Source organism: Amblyomma americanum, chromosome 1 (genome assembly GCF_052857255.1).
Source record: "Amblyomma americanum isolate KBUSLIRL-KWMA chromosome 1, ASM5285725v1, whole genome shotgun sequence".
In the NCBI taxonomy this organism is placed as follows: Eukaryota; Metazoa; Arthropoda; class Arachnida; order Ixodida; family Ixodidae; genus Amblyomma; species Amblyomma americanum.
This window is the reverse complement of record NC_135497.1, coordinates 29,707,969-29,726,507: the sequence shown is the minus strand read 5'-3', so window position 1 is coordinate 29,726,507 and position 18,539 is coordinate 29,707,969. Positions and strand designations below refer to the sequence as shown.

General features: G+C 47.7%; 1 protein-coding gene across 1 annotated transcript in view; it reads right to left on the bottom strand.

Annotated features, from left to right (window-relative positions):
- Positions 1 to 1,990: 1,990 nt before the first annotated feature.
- Positions 1,991 to 18,539, bottom strand: part of LOC144112432 (actin-binding LIM protein 2-like) — a gene marked incomplete at its 3' end in the record, with an annotated part of 99,024 nt that continues 82,475 nt past the window's right edge. The window contains 4 exon segments of the mRNA XM_077645272.1: positions 1,991 to 2,062; positions 8,231 to 8,368; positions 18,231 to 18,265; positions 18,336 to 18,405. Of these exon segments, the coding sequence (XP_077501398.1) occupies positions 1,991 to 2,062; positions 8,231 to 8,368; positions 18,231 to 18,265; positions 18,336 to 18,405 (315 nt within the window).

The window sequence follows — 18,539 nt, the reverse complement described above, 5'->3', positions numbered from 1 at the left end:
ACTCTCCACCAGACATTTCATTCTCTTATTTTTGTAACATGGCAAACTTGGGTGTCTTTTGTACAGTTTGTGTGTAAAGTGCCACAGAAAGGGGCGTTTGAGCTTGGCTTTAAAATGGTTGCACTATGTCGAGTACAGGCCACCGAGTGTTCATGCCATGTACGAGACCTCGAAAGTGAGTGGGAAATTTACAATAAATTTTAAAAATTCCCACTTCCGCACCTCGCGGCGACGCGTGATGCCGGACCTTCGCGTGATAACCTGGCATACGACGTCACGCCGTGCAAGTGACGTCAGCAGCCAGGGGTTATCATTGGTTCACCGCGCCTAATTCTTTCAGACGTCACGTAGCTACCATGGCCGCAGCCCCTTGCGCACCCCGGCAGCCGGCGGACGTAGGGAAGGGGCCGAATGGGTGGGGCCAGCGGAGGAGCGCCGGCGTTTTCGCGTGTGAAAATTGAGAGGAGAGGGAAGGCGCGAAGACGGGGAAGCTCAAGTTTTGATTGCATATGAATGCATCAAAATAATTCTTGCTGGAGGATATTTGTGAAGCAGCATCTTTTAACATCCCAGGCATGCCGCACCTTTATTGAGAGCCCCTTTCTGGATTGTTGAAGTCTACTTGCTGTAGTGTTTCTCCTCAATCTTTTCCCTGCTCTTAACTGTGTAGATTCCTTCGCTATTCGTTCATTTATTTTACCTTTTGTAGCTTCTGTGGGTATTAAACGTTGTTTAACCTCACAACCAGAGTTTCCTTCACTGCAGTCAACACAGTGACACACGTGCACCCCACACTGCTTTAAAACAATTACTTTGTCTAGTGCTTGCTTTCAAAGCAACAAGGTAAGCATGAAGCGGCCCCTGCGCCTCTACGGCTTGCATCTGGCAGCCGTTAGCCGAGCAATTTGTGATGCAAAGTCGCAGAGAAGGCGCATTCCATATGGTTACAGCTTTGAACATCACAGTTGGTTAAGGGGAGATGTGGGCCTTGAAATTAGCATTTTTATTATTGAAGATATTGTAATAAAATTAGGCGTGTATATGTGTTCTCTCCTTCCTGTTTTAAAATGTAATTAATTTAAGTACATCTCAGTTTTCATATTATAGGAAATAACTGATGCCTATTTAGTTAAATTCTTATGGGTCGTTAAAACACTTTTGTTATACATTTTTTGGTGCCGACTGAACTGGGGCTGTAGCCAGACCTGCCATCTGAAGCTATGCTAATTACATTGTTGTTAAGCACACTATCATAAAAAAATGCTAAATTTTGTCCAAGCACCATAATTACGAAGTATTGTTAGGTGACATTATGGTTCACAAAATTTGAAATGTCTGAACCAGCCAAACAAAAACAGCATAGCTCCACAGTTTAGTTCTTTCTGAATTCAACGATATAATATTAATTGAGATGGCACCATAAGAACATAATTAAAACTTCTGTAAGGCTAATCATGTTAGAAAAAAACTCGAAGCTGAGAAAATCGCATCTGAAGTGTGGGTGCCAGCCATTCGGAGGTCGTTGTAGATGCCTCAAAAAACAGAGGTATGTGGACATTCCAAACATATTTTGTAGTACTGAGTAATTCCAGGTAGTGGGGAAGGGGCCCAGCTTTCAAGCAAAACGAAAATGGTGGCCATTGAGGATGCAGTCGTGGGAAGCAACGGGTGCGAAGTCCTGCCGCATTACGCTCCAAAATCGCCTTTCCCGGACTTCATAGGCACAAAAGATACAGACATTTTAGTAGTTGGAGGTCGAATTTAGACCTTGAAACTTTTTAGGCAGCAACTTTACAATGTACTGATCCCGAATATGCTGATTTTGCAAAATAAAAATTTTTGCATTTTTTGATAATTTCAAGACCTGCAGGGAATATCCCTGAGCACCTGCGTACCTACAAGCCATACACAGGCCTAAGGCATCCACAAGCTCAAACAACTTTTGAATGCACAGCTGCTCGGCACACAAGAAGGCTGTAAAGAGGCTCACCTCCAAGTGGCATCGGTCCACATCCACAGGCAGCCGGTAGTTAGATGTCATTAGCAGATGGTATGGGTACAGCTGTAAAAAGATATCATTTTCACAAAATGCGAGGGTAGCAGCCAAGATTGTTCCCATGAGCATGGCCTCCCCTTAGGACATTCACAACATATAAAAAATTGAGCATTAAAGAAATATAACACAAGTTGGCTTTGCTACACAATATTCGCTGCCCTTTGTGTAGGGTTTTGGAGCATCAACTGCAATGTAACAATATGGGCCACGGCCATTTTTTTTAGTACTGCTGGCAATGACACCAAATGAACCAATAATTCTGTATGCCGACAAAGCCATATAGAGCTGAACTTGTAGGTGCCCATTTTGTCAAACATATTGCCAATGCCAAGTCATCCAAAAACATAGAAGAGATTGCTAACTGACATTTGGTAGTGACAATAGTAAATTGATTTGGTTTATGGCGGTTCAACGTCTCAAAGTGACTCAGGCTATGACGGATGCCGTAGTGAAGGGCTTTGGAAATTTCGACCACCTGGGGTTCTTTAACATGCACTGACATCGCACAGTAGACGGGCCTCTAGAATTCTACCTCCATCAAAATTCGACCGCCGCAGCCGGGATCGAACCCACGTCTTTCGGGTCTAGAGGTCTGCATACTGTGTGATGTCGGTGCACGTTAAAGAACCCCAGGTGGTCGAAATTTCCGGAGCCCTTCACTACGGCACCCCTCACAGCCCGAGTCGCTTTGGGACGTTAAACCGAACGAAACCAAACAATGAAGTAGATTTGCTGCACTTTCAATGTAATTAAATTTTGCTGCTGGTTTCAAACGAACTTGAGGGAAAATTTTGCCGCAGGTTTAAGTGGTGCAGTGGAGCATGTACTGAAGTGTGCAACGGAAAAGCTGGCACATGAAAGCCAGCAGCACGTGGAAGCTGGCAGACACGGAGCCAACGGAGTGCAGCACATATACTTCATCTCACAAGTCGTCTGCAGCACTGTGAAAGGTACAGTTCTCATCCAATCAGGGCCAAGGAAGACAACAAATAGGTTTTATGGGGTTTAAAGTCCCAAAGCTAGTCAGGTTATGAGGAACGCTGTAGTGGAGGGCTCCGGATAATTTAGACCCCGAGTTTCTTTAACATGCATTGACATCTCACAGTATAAGGTCCTCTAGCATTTCGCTTCCACTGAAATGTGACCACCTTGGCCAGGATTGAACCCATGTCTTTTGAGTCAGCAGCCGAGCACAACCACTAAGCTACCGCAGTGGCCGGAAGACAACAAATAGTCCCTCAAATATTTTAGCAGTGCTATGAAGCGAGAGCTCCACTACACCATGTTTCATCAAGGTCATCAGGTGTTGCAGTTTGACCTTCAGCACGAAGAGTGCTGCAGGTGTGGCTGTGACATCACACCACGTGACTCGCCGCAGCTGCAGCCGCCGTGCCGCTGCTCTAACCGCGGTGCGCTGACTGCCGCTTCGCCAGATGTGGTGATTATGCATGTAACTCGGCGTTCGCTTAAGGAGGCGAAGCCGCTCTCGCATGCAGTTTCGCCATGGATGAGAGCGCAGCTGACAATGTTCCTGAAACTCCTGCGAGCCGTTTCAAGCATCTAACCAAGCATAGCCAAGTGTAATGGAGCTTTCGCTCTGTCTAACTAAGTTTAAAGCGGTTAAACCACTCCCAATATTTAAAATAATTATTGCAGTAATTGAAAAGGCAGTTCAGAATGGTGTTTTGAAAGTACTGCAAGTGTTTCATTCACTGGTTAAATTAGCGGAGAAAGTCCGCACGACCCAGCACTGCAGAGGCCTTTTGCGAAGTAGTGCACCGCCATTCAAAAACATGGTGTCCACCGAGTTGGCCGAGTCTCCTGCGTGCAGCAGCTGGACACTGATGCGCTTTCCTTCCCAGTAATGCAGCCATAAGTCACAGGGGGAGGGGTGTGGAGGAACACATTTTGCAGCACAAGCCATTATGATTGGCTTACATCGCCACAGTCTGCACAGCGCTCCAAACGATTTGTGAGATGGAGTATAGGCAGACAGAAATACGATGATGATCACTATGGCGAGCGCACCACCTGCCATGCCATCTGGGGTAGTACGGGCAAGGCTCGCATGAGCGTCTGCGCAGTCTGCCAGGCCAGCCCGCAGCACAACCTTGCCCAAAATCGGCGCCGACTTTGGCGCATAGCCTGTGCTCAAAGGCCGCATGCCAAGTTTGTCGCATTTATAGATTCCTAAAGCTCGGTAAAATGATTGGCAGGGTCAGTGCTGTCAGCACACCCATCGTCTGTGATGCCTGTCTCACGCTTCACCTTTGACAACCTCGCTATAAGTGCACATGCAAAAAGACACACATACTTGAGCCATGCTCGCGGGTGCGGTGTAAAAGCGACGACTCACTGGATGGACCTGATTTCATTTCTTTGGGTGCTGACTGGAGGACACGAGGACACTCTTCTCATTCTCGCCGACAATGATAAAGAGAGGAGAGGGGGATCCACTATATCGGCCACTCAATTTCCCGTAGGAGCAGCCTGCCGAGTCCCGGAGCAGACAATAGGAAGTGTGTGACACTGCAGTTTGCAGTTGTGGCCGCCAGGGGCGCCAGCCACGCATTGGTGATTGAAGCTCCCGGGAAACGGGTGCGAAAAGCGGTTTGGAAGCTCTGGCCGTGCGTGCTCCTTGCGTTTGTTTCGCTGTGCACACATGTACATAGCAAGTACGTTCGGAAGCTTTTCATGGCTAAGTGCTGCAAACAACTTATTTTTGACGAGCACTAAATTACGCCACGAGAATGTGGCAGAGTGCAAGCTTCCTAGCGCTGAAACTACCTTAGCACAAACTCAGCAGAGCGCGCGCGCACGCACACGCACACCATACTAACGGCTTGTGACCATTGAAGAGGACAATTTTGGAATCCACAGTCTAACCGTTACTGAACTTACATTTTCTTGGTTAACCGCTTCTCTCACATGCCAGAACAGAACCTTATACCCACAAAAGTCGACAAAAGCTAAGCCTTTTCAGCTCGTCGTTCGGTTCTAAAAATTGCACGGCAAGGAGATGGAGACGAAATGAAGACGCAGACAAACAGAAAAGAAAGGGACAAAATCTCGTCCATGCCTGCCAGCATCGAACTGTAAGGAGCAAGAAGAGTAGTTCTAGAAAAGGCAATGCATTTTCTTTGGAAAGATCCTCACAAAAATTAGGCTCCTTACAGATAACAACTCGAGAACGATGCAGCAGATGCCGTCCCAAAGCTGTCTGGCCAATGGCATCGACCAATTCTCATGATGTGGTTAATCCTATTGAACTGATATCGTGACATCTGAGGGGGAGGCAGTTGAAAGGGAATTAACCGCGGCTCAATTGGATTAGCTGCGATGTCAGGAAAATCTGTCGGCGCCATTAGCTGGATGATCTCCTTTGAGGGGCACCTGTCGCTTCATCCTTAACTTGTATCTGACTATAGCTACAATTTTTTATCTTGTTTATACTTATTCCTTTCATGGCCATGTATAAGCAATAAATGGTATTCCAAAAGAATTTAATGGCATATGCAGTGGCATTTTATGCTGTTGCTACGTGCTGCTGTGCACCACTTTTGCGAAGTGCCGGACTGGCGCTGTGCTGTCATAGACTTCATCAGGAATGAAAAAAAATGTCCCCGTGTTAACCTTTCCAGTAGAGTTGCCGACCAATTTTTCGGACTCGGCGGGACCCGGAAAATGGTCCGAATAATGGAACAGGCCGAAAAATCCATAAGCTTAAAAAAAAAAGAAAACGTTTTTGGGAAAAACCGGCTTTACAAGACGCAAAATTGTCTGCGCCCCATGTTCTGCTTGCAAGCAACATAGTATTAGACTGTATCTGAGCCACAGTCATGCTTTCGTCATGTCCGCACCACCTCACGTCACGATACCAGACAGTGCGACGCGGCCAAAGGTCAGCTGCAAACGAATGCACGCGCCGTGCGAAGCAAGAACGGTCAGTTTGCATGGGCAACGAAGCTTGCGAAAATCGAGAGGTAACTCATGGGAAGACGCGAGTGAGCGCGAGTGGACGCGTGCGCCTCCAAGTGCACCCTCCGATCCCTCCTCCTGCATCCGCTGCCCTGCCCCACGGGTCCGCGCTGGCGTCGTCCAAGCTGTAGCAGATGCTGCAGGTGTCCCGTTTTCAATGCGATTGCGCACTCTTTGTAAACCATCTCGAATTGCAACAATACAGAACAGGTAGTCAAGCCTATCCAAGCCAGTCCGGCCGATTCACTCCCATCAGTGCTTGCATTGGCGCCCGCTGACCCCATTTAAATCCGGCGGCGAGAAACGGGTTGGTTGTGGCAGCGACGCCCACTCGCACCTATATGAGGCCAAAAAAATTAATTTTCAGTTTAAAACCGATCTCCACGGCATCTGCTTTTGTCCAAACAATCGAGCTTTTGGACTCCAAAGGGTCCGAAGTATAAGTCGTGAAAACGTGCAGGTTCCTATAAGGTGCATGATGGTTCCTCAGCGAAGTCCGAATTATTGGAGTCCGAAAAATCGGTCGGCTATTGCATACGCACCCTCCATAGTCACGTAAGTAACGTTTCTGCCATATATCCTCCAAGAGATTTTCGAGAAAGCCCGGAAACCGTTGCATGCAGTGCATGTTGAAAATCCAATGCTCCGAGAAACCCCAAAATTTCTTACCAGGAATTGCAGTCCAGCGCTAGCGTTCAGAATGAGAGGCTACGCAAAATTTCGCGGCAAGGCAGATACCAGGCCATACATTGGCTGTAACGCTCCACTGCTATTATGTGCTCACTACGTTTCAAAGAGCAAGACTACAGGAAAAGAATGAAGCACAAGGTGCTGAAGCCGGCAGTTCCGACAGTTTCAATTTGTACCCGACATACAAATGACCAGTGCAAAGAACACTATCTGACGCTCTCACATCTCATGCAGTCGGTGCATCTAACAAGGTATACTAAAAGCGCTGAAAGCCGAGGAGAAAAGTAGACATGCAGGTGTGACTGTGGAAAATGGGGAAAGCGAACATCGCAGAGTGCTGCCAGATGTAGAGGAAAGCCATGCTGAGGACGAGTGTTTTGCTATTAAAGCATATCAGCTTAAAGACTAAAAAAATAAGGATAAAAGAGAGGGGGAAAAAAAGCCTGCGCTAATGAACAACATGAACTTAGCACTTGGTTCCTAACATAAGCGCTTAATTGGCTGAAATTATTTCCGGAAAGCTACATTACTGCTCGCCATCATTTACAGACGTCTGCAGTACTCAAAAATATATAACTTGGGTTATATAAAAACGTGCTTTTGACCACGAAAAAAAAACAAATAGGTGTATTCTCTGAAAAGTAAATAAAAGACAAACCTTTAGCGAGGGTACTCTAAACAGCATCAATAAATAATACAAGGCGTTAAATTACATCTCCTGAAATGTACAAGTAGAAATCTACTTTCGCCAAATCACAATAACTATGCTAATGACAAGCAACGATCTGGCAGGATTTCAGGAGACATTTCACGCACTAGAACAAGCCGTGTTGGGAATCACACTGCATACTGTGAAATTAAAGGTGATAATTTGGTTACATATGCGGTCGCTTCGCCGCCAGCGCATCGACTCTTTCACCGATAGCTAGCACCACGGCTGCCGCCGCGGCGCAAACTGATACTTTCATGATCACCAGCAACGCGGCGCACTTGGCGAGCCGCTTCTACGGGAGATCGAGCGGCTATGCCACTATGACGGGTAGCAGCGGCAACAGCAATGAAACGTGTCCTCGTGTTGGCGGTGTGCTTGGGCGCTCACAAGAGGATGACGATGACAGCAAAACCAAAGCTCAAGACAAGTGCATCGTCCCCATCACCCTCGAAGTGCTCGACGCTACAGACATGCTGAGGCGAGTTGCGACCTCACGTTGACTCAAAGCAATCCCAATGGGCATACAAATGACATGTAACACCATTGCTGATGGTGAAGAAAGGGCATAAATAAAGGGTGTTCCCAAGAGTAACCTGCAATGCATTTTGGAGGATTCTTAGCATGCTAAGACAGATTTCAGTGTAGCAAAATTTCAATATAACGAAGTAAACTGCAGGTTTTACCAACACTGTTAAATCAAAGTTTAATTGCATAATTTTAAACACAAACACAATCAGTGCTTCAAAGAGAACTTTACTCTTGGAACCGCCTGGAAATAGTGTCGGAAATCTTACTTTTGGAGGATCAGTAGACAGGTGCCAGTTGACATTTGGCATCGATCGCCTCAGGTGCGGACTGTAAGAGGCGTATCGAAAGCCTGAGTAGCCATCTGAGAATGGTGTTGATCGAAGGACGGCACTTGTGCTGTGATTCTGCAAGGCCCCATGAATGTATATGACATAAAACTGCGACCACCAATAATTGCACTTGAGCATATAGCCATGCATCCGGAGTGCTTTACCAATACAAAGCACACTGCACAATGTCTGGCACTGCCAAAGGACTACAGGCACATAACGTCACTGCAACAAGCTAAACGCAGTAGCAGAAAAAATACAAAGCCCCGTAGGGCACAGCTTCGGCAAAAATTCAGATGTAGAAATGAAACCTCGTTATAGCGAACAAGTAAAAAGTCGTGAAATAGTTCGCTATAGCAGAAATTCGCAATATAAAACTTCGTCAGAAACAAGAGCGGCGCAACTTAGTCATTGAAAGGACAGCTTTTCTGGCGATCCTTACTAGAGAAACAGACGTTTTCCCAGGTTTCCGCGGTTTTGCGAAGGCGCTCACGGCTATTCCGAAGGCCACAAAAACCTGAGCGCCCGCTAGGTTGGCTTTCCGCACAGCACCAAAAACGCAGGTTGAGGGCCGACTATGATGGCTTCCCCCTGCATCACAGTTGTGTTGCGCGGAAAGCAATACGTCAGAGCGAAAGCTACTGCTGCCTACACCACCTCCGCGACAGCAGACGTGAGTGCAAGATTGTTACTACAAGATTACAACCGCCTGTGCTGCTGCTTCGAGGGAACTGTCAACGGATGCCAGAGGTGTGAATGCGTGCTGACTGCCGGACTACAAACCTACACGCCGTTGTTGGCGAGTGAGAGATAAAAGTGCAAACCTTGGCACAAACGCTTGCCGCATCACCACCAGTCACTTGTGCAGTGCAGTGAAGACTGCCACCTGCCATCCGAACGGGCAGAATTTGGCGCTGGGGAGTTCGATATATCCGTTTCATGGCCAACCGCGTTCGATATATAAAGTAGCAATTGCATGCGTTTGCCAAAAATTATTTATGAAGAGTTCGATATAGCCAATAATTCGTAATATCCGTGTTCGCTATATCAACGTTTGGCTGTACCTCTTCTATGTCACCATTCTTTCTAAGCTCCTTAACATATACCACACTATAAAATCTGATCAGTGACCTGCCATCTCTTTTGTATTAGCAGCATGCGCATCTCCAACGCTCACACCCATCACAAGCATGCCAGCAATATGGCATCACCAAGGCTACAGCTAACTGTCCCGCTACTTCAACCAGCACACAAGCACACAATAAGCACACAATGAACAATGTTCTACTTTTTTCTTCAAAAATTTTGTTTCACTGTACCCTTCATGACCACACCACCCCCTTGAAAGTCTATCATCTATGCTGGTATTTCTGCTGACCCCCGTGCTGTATACAACACTTTTTAACAGGCTACATGTTGCTAATCATTGCGACAAACTACCAAGAATCGATCAGTGGTGACTTCTGGTAAAAAAGTCTTTTTGCTGCTTCTGCTTTATATACGCAGCAGACAGCTACCTTGTGAACTAACCTCCACAGATGACTGCATCATTGTGGAGCCATAGTCAGCCGTAATGGCATCGTCACACTTCAGATGATCCGAGCGGCCTTGTGCAACAAGTGATCCGGATTGCAAAAAATAAAACACTTCGAACTAGCACATGTCTATGTCAAGTGATCCCTTTGCCCCCGTATTTTTTGCACTTCTGTAATATCAATTTGGACAGATACTTGCAGCCTTCTTCATTTCCAGCTTCATCCAATACCACTTTACCATTCTCAAACCCAATGGGGTCTTTCGGTTTCATATGCTCCAATAAAATGACTAAACAATCTTGGACTGGTTTAGCTGCAAACTTTTTACAAACAATATCACTTGTCCTGTCCATGGCTTCAAATTACCCACTGGCACTAACCACCAACCAGTGTTAATTTATTATTATTATTATTATCATTTACAGATACTGCGGTCTTCAAGAAGACCAAGCAGGTGGGTGTTTTTGTACACAAACATTTTCTTTTCATGAACATTAAAGAATACACATGCTCTTGTGCTTGGCATATGCAACAGAGAAAAGAAAAAGAGAGTAAAAATGAACAAGTTTGCATGTCATTATTGCAAAATGATGGCTCTCTCGTAATCAGAACAAAATGCACTTGCATAAGGAACCCCGCAGAGTAAGGATAACGGGGTGAAAGGAGGGAAAAACAGCACTGAAGATTACGAAGCAAAATGCATGAGTAACGCCTGGTCAAAATTATTTGTGGAAAAATTTAAGGAAAAGAGACCGTTCCATGAGAAACTACGAGGAAAAAAAAAAAATTTAAACAAGCTAGCACGTGCGTGGAAAGGCAGCAAATTGTGAGCACGGCGGTGCCTAGACGCATGTGGCAGGTAAGGTTGAATGCATCGTCATCCATTAAATTCCAGCGACCTGTTATACGTTGCGAAAAGAAATTTAAATCATGCTATAGTTGTTCGTGATTCTAAGGTAAGGATATGGTTGTCAGCCATTAGTTGTGACAGGGAATCAGCGGATCTGAAATTGTTAAAAATGAACTGTACTGCTAATCTCTGAACCATTTCAAGTATATATGTTTATCCTTTAGGTAAAAGGGATCCAATACTATTGTTATGTATATTAAATAAATAATAAATTGGTGTTTGAGGAAAGGAAATAGCATAGTAACTGTCACACATATCTCTGTGGACACTAGAACTGCACCGTAAGGGAAAAGATAAGAAGAAAGGAAGAAAGGTGCCGTTGTGGAGGGCTCCGGAATAGTTTCGACCACATGGGGATCTTTATCGTGCACCGACATCACACAGCACAGGAGTGCCTTTTGCGTTTAGCCTCCATTGAAACGTGGCCGCCGCTTTCGGGTTCGAACCCGGGTACTCCGGATCAGTAGACGAGCGCCTTAACCACTGAGCCACCGCGGCAGGTAATGTATTCTAATTTTGGCAATATGTAAGTTCCGCGGGACACTGAGGAGAACTCTATCAGATTTTTTTTTTGTTAGCAAAATCTGAGAGTTCGGCATTTCATGGCTATGTTGCCGCTTGTCCAGGAGCGAAAGATGCATTTATTTCAAAAAAATTTGGATTCGATGTTGAAAAAGATTTTCCCGCCGCTCCGATTCAAACTCGAAAACTCTTATGACGTCACGGAGAACTCTTATGACGTAACAGGACGGAGTGACGTGAAACGTGGCGTAAACGCAGACTCCGTGATTTCTGGCAGCTAGCGGTGCGGTCTAGCAGCTGCCGAAATGAAAGATACCGCCGCCGCACGTTGAAGGCATCTATCGGGGGATCGCTAACGTCGCTTCGTTTATGTTTGCACCGGCATCTTGCCAGCGTTACGATGGATCCCGTTCCCGAACCCGACGACATAGTTCTCGCAAAAACTCCGGCCTGCATTTCAGAGACCTCAGCCCCACAGAGCGTGCGCTGCTTTTGAGGGAGCACGGTTAGGTTAGGCACCGGCGGGTTGTCTCCCCCTTCCTCAGTGAGCAGCCGTTGCAAACTAAATATCATAACCTCAGTGCGGGGAGTTGTGAGGGGCCAGGACAAGGTCGGTGCGTTGCGCCCATCGGGGGTTAGCCGGGGCTTTGGGGCCAACGGATTGTGATTCCTTGAACGGCGTGGAAGGGCCAAGTTTTTTTACTTTTTTGCTGCAAAATACGGATGGGTGCTCAAGGGCGGTCGCGTTTAAAGTTGGCGGCTTGAAACTAAAGCCAGTGCACGACGCTTCAACGGCTTCCGCTAGATCCAACGGGTCCACTGGATCGGGCTCTCTCACCCACTTGCAGGTACCTTCAGATGTGTACTGTGAATGTATTAAATTAGCCGAGAGCTCGAAAAGAACAGCTCCACCCAACTGCCGAAGCTACTGAATTACGTCACAACGCGCACCTCGCCGCGGAGCCGGGTCAGTCTGGCCGGGCCGGCGGTGGCTGGCGCACTCGGCACGAAATAGAGACATACTCCAAGTCTCCGCCAGTGCGGTCAGAGTGCGCTGAAGCCGCCAAACGCGTCGGCGGTCAAGCGCAGTTGGAGTATAGAGGGTCTCGCTTTGACCAACGTGACGTCGCCGTGCAGCGCGTGCGCCTGCGTTACGCCAGAGCATAAACGCGCCTTAACAGAGCCTGCGCTTACCCGCTAACCAACGTATTCGGTGGCGGCATCTATGGGAGCCACTGAAACCCCCCGCCCACTCACTGAATAAAAAAAATCCTGTGCCGAGGCTCGGAATCGAACCAGGGCCTTTCGAGTTTGAGGCGGAGACGCTACCACTCCGCCACGACGGCTCAAGGTGTAACCATCAATAAAGGCGCATCTAGCGAATGGACTCTTCCGATGCAGAAATCTCCGCGCTTTCGCTATGTATATCCTGGCCTAACAGAGCTAGGTCATCAGCAATTTTTATTAACTGCCCTGTACCTTGTCTCCCGTCCCTAATAAACAATTTCCGTTAAGTAGTTTGAAGTTGACTGGCACAGCCGGGAATGTTTCGCCGGGCGATCGTGCGAAGACACAAGTGCTCTTTATACTGCGAACTGCCTTGTACGATCACCAACCATCGTGACATCATAGTTTTTAATCGACCGTGGCGATCATCCGACCAGCCTTAACAGGCTCCTTCAAAGGTTAACCAGCACTTGAAGCGGCACTTGGAGTTCCTCTGCTGTTCGGCGCTTGTAAATCGAGGTGCGTCAAAAACAAAACCACGGGGCACGCACAGCTCATAGGCGTGAAGCGCCATAACAAATCGAAACTCTCCTGGCCGCCTGTGGTGCCGCCAAGCATCGGTTTTCTTTGCTTCCAACATTCAGGTTGTCGTTTGTCTGCCTTCCTTGTGTGATTAAAGTGCACTATCGGTTTTAAAACAAAGCTTACTTCAATATTGAACCACGCAACCTTCCTTTGTCAGCCTCAGAGATTCGCGGCACCATGTAGGAAGGAAAACTCCTCCAAGGTGGCGTCTCTTGTCCTATGACGTCACCACGCTTGTACTTGTGAGATTTGCCTGTGGTGGTATTGGTATTCTATCGATACAAGCCAATTTCAATTTCTCCTTAGTGTCCCTTTGTTGTAACCCATGAACTGGACGACCAAGCCATTCCCTCTAGTGCGCATGTGCGCACTCTTTCCTTGATCGCTATCATGCTTTCCCTCTCCCCTTGACTTTCCTTTATATTCACGAGTGTGAATAAACCTGGTGTCTTCTGCATGGCACGACCGTCTCGTTCACTACTAGAGCGGCGGTGCCGCCGCCCGGGAACATCGTAACACTGGCGGCGAGAATTCCCACCGATACGCTACAGCTGCTGGGTACCAGCCACGAAACAAAGACACCCATCGGCCCAACCTCAGTCATGGCCCTCAAGCTTCCGGATTTCTGAGAGGACACAGATAAGTGGCAAGTGTATCTCGTAAAAGTTGACGCTTACTTTGAAGCAAACGAGTTTACAGACGACGCCAAGAAGAGGGCATTGTTGGTTGCAGCGTTAGGATCAAGGACCGTTGAGATTCTTTGCGGTAGAGTAGCACCGAGAAAACCGAGCTCGCTGAGCTATGAAGAAGTCGTTTCAACATTGAATGAGCACTATGATCCGTCACCTAACGAGATATCGGAAAGTTTCAAGTTCTTTCACCGAAACCAGCAAGAAGGAGAGTCTATGCAGGCGTTTATCGTCGAGATTCGTAGGCTAGCCCATAACTGCAACTTCTCGTCGATGCGGCAGCGAATGCTGAGGGATCGCGTCGTTTGCGGAGTGCGGTCGAGAAACTTGCAGAAACAGCTGCTAGCGAAGAAAGACTTGACTCATTCGGAAGCTGAAGCACTTGCTCTAGCAGCAGAAAGTGCAGAGCTTGGTTCGATACAGATGGACAGGCAAGGTGACGCCGTCTGTGGGCTCAACTTTCAGCGGAAAGGGGAACCCACAATAATAAGGTATAAGCCGAGCATGTTATCACAACAATGTAGCTGCTGTGGCAGACCGGGGCATTAGACCATTGCGTGCTCGCTGCGAATGCGCCGATGTTACAAATGCGGGCGACAAGGTCACTTTGCGCGAGTATGCTCTCGAACAGTTTCCGCCCACCGATCCTTGGCGATAACCGAAGGTTCAGCGGAAAGTGAAGATAGCGGCAGCAATGCATTGCAGTTATGGTCAGTGAAAAGTAATGAACGTATGGTTCCGCCCCTACGGAAGCTTGTCACGTGGAATGGAATTTCACTGAAGATGATAATCGACACAGGCTCGCCTGTCTGCGTGGTGCCCAAAGCAATATACGAAGCCCATCGTCATAAATGGCCACCGCTTTGTGAGGCTGCGTTGACCCTTTCATGCTATCTTGGAAAGCTACCAGTGCTTGGCGTTCTGCAAATGCGAGCTTCCTATAAGTCAGTGACTGTTGACTCCAAGCTCGTAGTGTTAAACTGCGAAGGTCCCAGCCTTTGCGGCCGTGACTTATTGCAGAAACTCGCGATACAAGGGGCACCACTTCTTCACATCGTGTCGCAGTCAGCCGAATTGAAGCTGGAAAGTCAAGAAGCTGCACCTGTGATGGACCAGTACGCTGACCTTTTCACGGAGGGCGTGGGACTTATCAAGGGGCCACCTGCACGGCTACAAGGACGGAGCAACACCAAGGTTCTGCAAGGCAAGAAACGTTCCATTCGCACTGCTAGATAAGGTCTCCGCCGAGTTAGACCGATTCGTAGCCATGGGCATCAATCCGCCTGTTTCCTATGCAGAATGGGCAACCCCGGTGGTTCCCGTATTGAAAAGCGATGGAACAGTTCGCATCTGTGGTGATTTTGAAGTAACCCTGAACCCAGTCTGTGAAATGGAAAGGTATCCGCTACCCGTAGTAGACAACATTTTCGCAACACTTCGCGGTGGACAGCAGTTTAGCATCTTGGATTTATGCGATGCCTACAACCAAATCCTTCTAGACGACGATTCGCGTAAATTAGCGGTTATAAACACTCACAAGGGCCTCTTCTGTTACAATCGACTGCCATTTAGAATTGCATCCGCACCTGCGATTTTTCAAAGAACAATTGAGTATGTCCTGCAAGGCCTTCCCGGGGTTCAAGCCTACTTGGATGACGTCCTAATAGCAGATGCGAATGACAAGCCGAATACGAACCTGCAAGCAGTTCTGCAGCGTTTAAGAGAATACGGCATCAAGCTCCGGGCAGACAAGTGCCGACTAGGCGAGGCGTCTGTTGCGTATCTAGGACATAGAATTGACGCGGCAGGTTTGCACCTGTCGGAGAAGAACGTCGAGGCAATTCAGCTGGCTCCGACTCCTCGGAATGTTACGGAGCTGCGGTCCTTTTTGGGCATGCTGACTTTTTATAACAAATTCTTGCCTAATCTGTCCACGCTTCTCAGCCCCTTATACCGACTTCTGGAAAAGAAATCCAAATGGTCTTGGGATGGGCCTGCAGATGATCCATTCCGGAAAGCTAAAGCCGCTTTGTGTTCCGCTCCGGTGCTGACTCACTTCGACCCTGAAAGAGAGCTATTTTTGGAGTGTGATGCGTCACCCTACGGTGTGGGAGCGGCCCTACTCCATCGAATTGAAGGACAGTATCAGCCCTTAGGATACCGATCTCTGACGCTGACTGCCGCAGAAAAGAATTATTCACAGATAGAACGGGAGGCATTGGCTCTTGTCTACGATGTCACGAGATTCCGAGATTACCTGCTGGGCAGGCAATTCACACTGGTAACTGACCATCAGCCATTGTTGGGTCTCCTAAGAGCGGACCGGCAAACGCCGGCTATGGCCGCTGCCCGCATTCAGCGATGGGCCATCATACTCGGGGCCTACCGATATCGGTTGCAACATAAGCCTGGAAAATTCATGTGCAATGCCGATGCTCTGAGCCGTCTACCTCAACCATTGCACAAGGAAGCGGACCAGGAAGACGAGGCCCAAATCGTACTGACTCTGGACCAGTGGGACCAGCCAGCCGTGCCATTAAAGGAACTTCAAGCACTCGCCGTCAATGATGAGGTACTATCACAGGTACGCAAGTGCACACGGGAAGGTTGGCCGCACAGTTTTGACATGGAAACAACAGAAATTGCAGATTTCTACAAAAAGCGGCATGAGCTGTCTGTTACTGAGGAAATGCTCTACTGGGGTCATCGCTTTGTAGTGCCAACAGATGCGCGAGGGAAGCTGCTAAGACTACTACATGCAGCTCACCAGGGTGTGTCCGCTATGAAGGCAAAAGCCAGGTCATTATTTTGGTGGCCCGGCTTAGAGCAAGACATCGAGCGCATTGCTGCGACATGCCACAACTGCGTGCAATCATCACCAATGCCTCCGGCGAAAGAACCAGTAAATTGGCCCGATACACGAGAAAGGTGGTCGCGTTTGCATATCGACTATGCCGGACCAATCAAGGGGAAAATGATACTGGTTGTCGTCGATTCCCACACAAAGTGGATTGAGGCGGTTCCAGTGTCGCAGGCAAACTCTCACAGCACAATAAATGCCCTGAAGACAATATTTAGCCGTTTTGGCATGCCCCACACGGTGGTGTCTGACATCGGGACGCCATTCACAGCATGGGAGTTCGAGCAGTTTATGCAGCACAATGGAATCGCACATATTCGAACACCTCCCTATCACCCCCAAAGTAATGGCCTAGCCGAGCGAGCCGTGCGCACAGTCAAAGAAGGTTTGAAGAAGATAAGAGGCGTTTGCCTCGTAACGTCGTTGGCCCGGCTGTTGTGCAATTATCGAAACGCACCGCACTAAGCAGGCCCTTCTCCTGCAGAGATGCTATTAGGGTACCGTTTGCGTACAAGATTGGACATGTCTTTTCCTTCCAGAGCCTTCTGTCAAAGCAGCGAATGATTCGGGCTGGAATTTCGCACCGGGTGACTATGTGTATGTGCGGAATTACGGCGCCGGCGATAAGTGGTACCCGGGCACTATGGAAGCTACTTCCGGCGCTCGCCTCCTGGATGTTAAGACTCCGGACGGGCTTGTCCGCCACCACTTGGATCAAGTTCGTAAACGGAGCACAGCTGAGACCCCTGCAGCCGTTGACCTGTCGAGGCCTCCTTCACCAGGTTCCCCGGTTATAAAGGACCCCAGGCTGGCTGACACATCCAAGAGAATACCAGAAGCGCAACCCCCACAGCTACGACGCTCCGCGCGATCAAAGAAACCTGTCGTGCGTTTTGGCTACTAAGGGTGAAGAAATGCTGTAACCCATGAACTGGACGACCAAGCCATTCCCTCTAGTGCACATGTGCACACTCTTTCCTTGATCGCTATCATGCTTTCCCTCTCCCCTTGACTTTCCTTTATATTCACGAGTGTGAATAAACCTGGTGTCTTCTGCATGGCACGACCGTCTCGTCTCGTTCACTACTAGAGCGGCGGTGCCGCCACCCGGGAACATCATAATACCCTTTAAATCTGGAGGTGTTGTTTTCAGCTCATGACGCAGAAAGCCGAGTTTTCAAGAGGCAGATGAGCAAATGTTTTCAATGTGTTTGGACCATGAAAGAGTGTTTGTAAACGTTATGCCTGGGTATTTATATTCTGGGAATTCCTTTATTTGAGTATTATTGATGCAATATGAAAATTGAATGTGTTAATCAGTGATTTTTTTAAATTATCGACATAATTATGATTTATATACTAACTGACGTGCTGTGGGTGACAATTTGTTCCTGAGAATATCTTCTTACTATTTCAAACTTCCGATGTTTAAGAATTTTTTTAAGTGTTTGCCAAAACTCCCGGTATTATGAATTAGTATAATAACTCTGAAACAGGTCATAATGACTGTTTTCTGTATTAGAAAATTTTTCACCTTTTGCTGTGCACATCATGACATACCGACATACCCCCTAAGCATTGCAAACAAAGAGAACAAAATAACTCTTACCATGGCTGTCCCATCATGGTCTGAAGCTCCAGACACTGAGAACAAAAGAGCTATGGTTAGTCACTGCCCATACGCCCTACTCACAACTGATACTAAGGCCCTTACCATCAGATTTGCCACAGCTGAATTCTGTGCTGTGAGTTTTTTCCAGCTTGCTGAAGGACAAGTCTTGAGCCTGAACAAAGTGGCAAAGAACATCAAGAGTAAGAGCCTCTTCACAAGCTGTGCCCCAATGGCTCCCTGGAATGTGGCATTTACATAACACAAACTGCACACCATTAGCCACCACATGCTAGTCCACTGCACAGC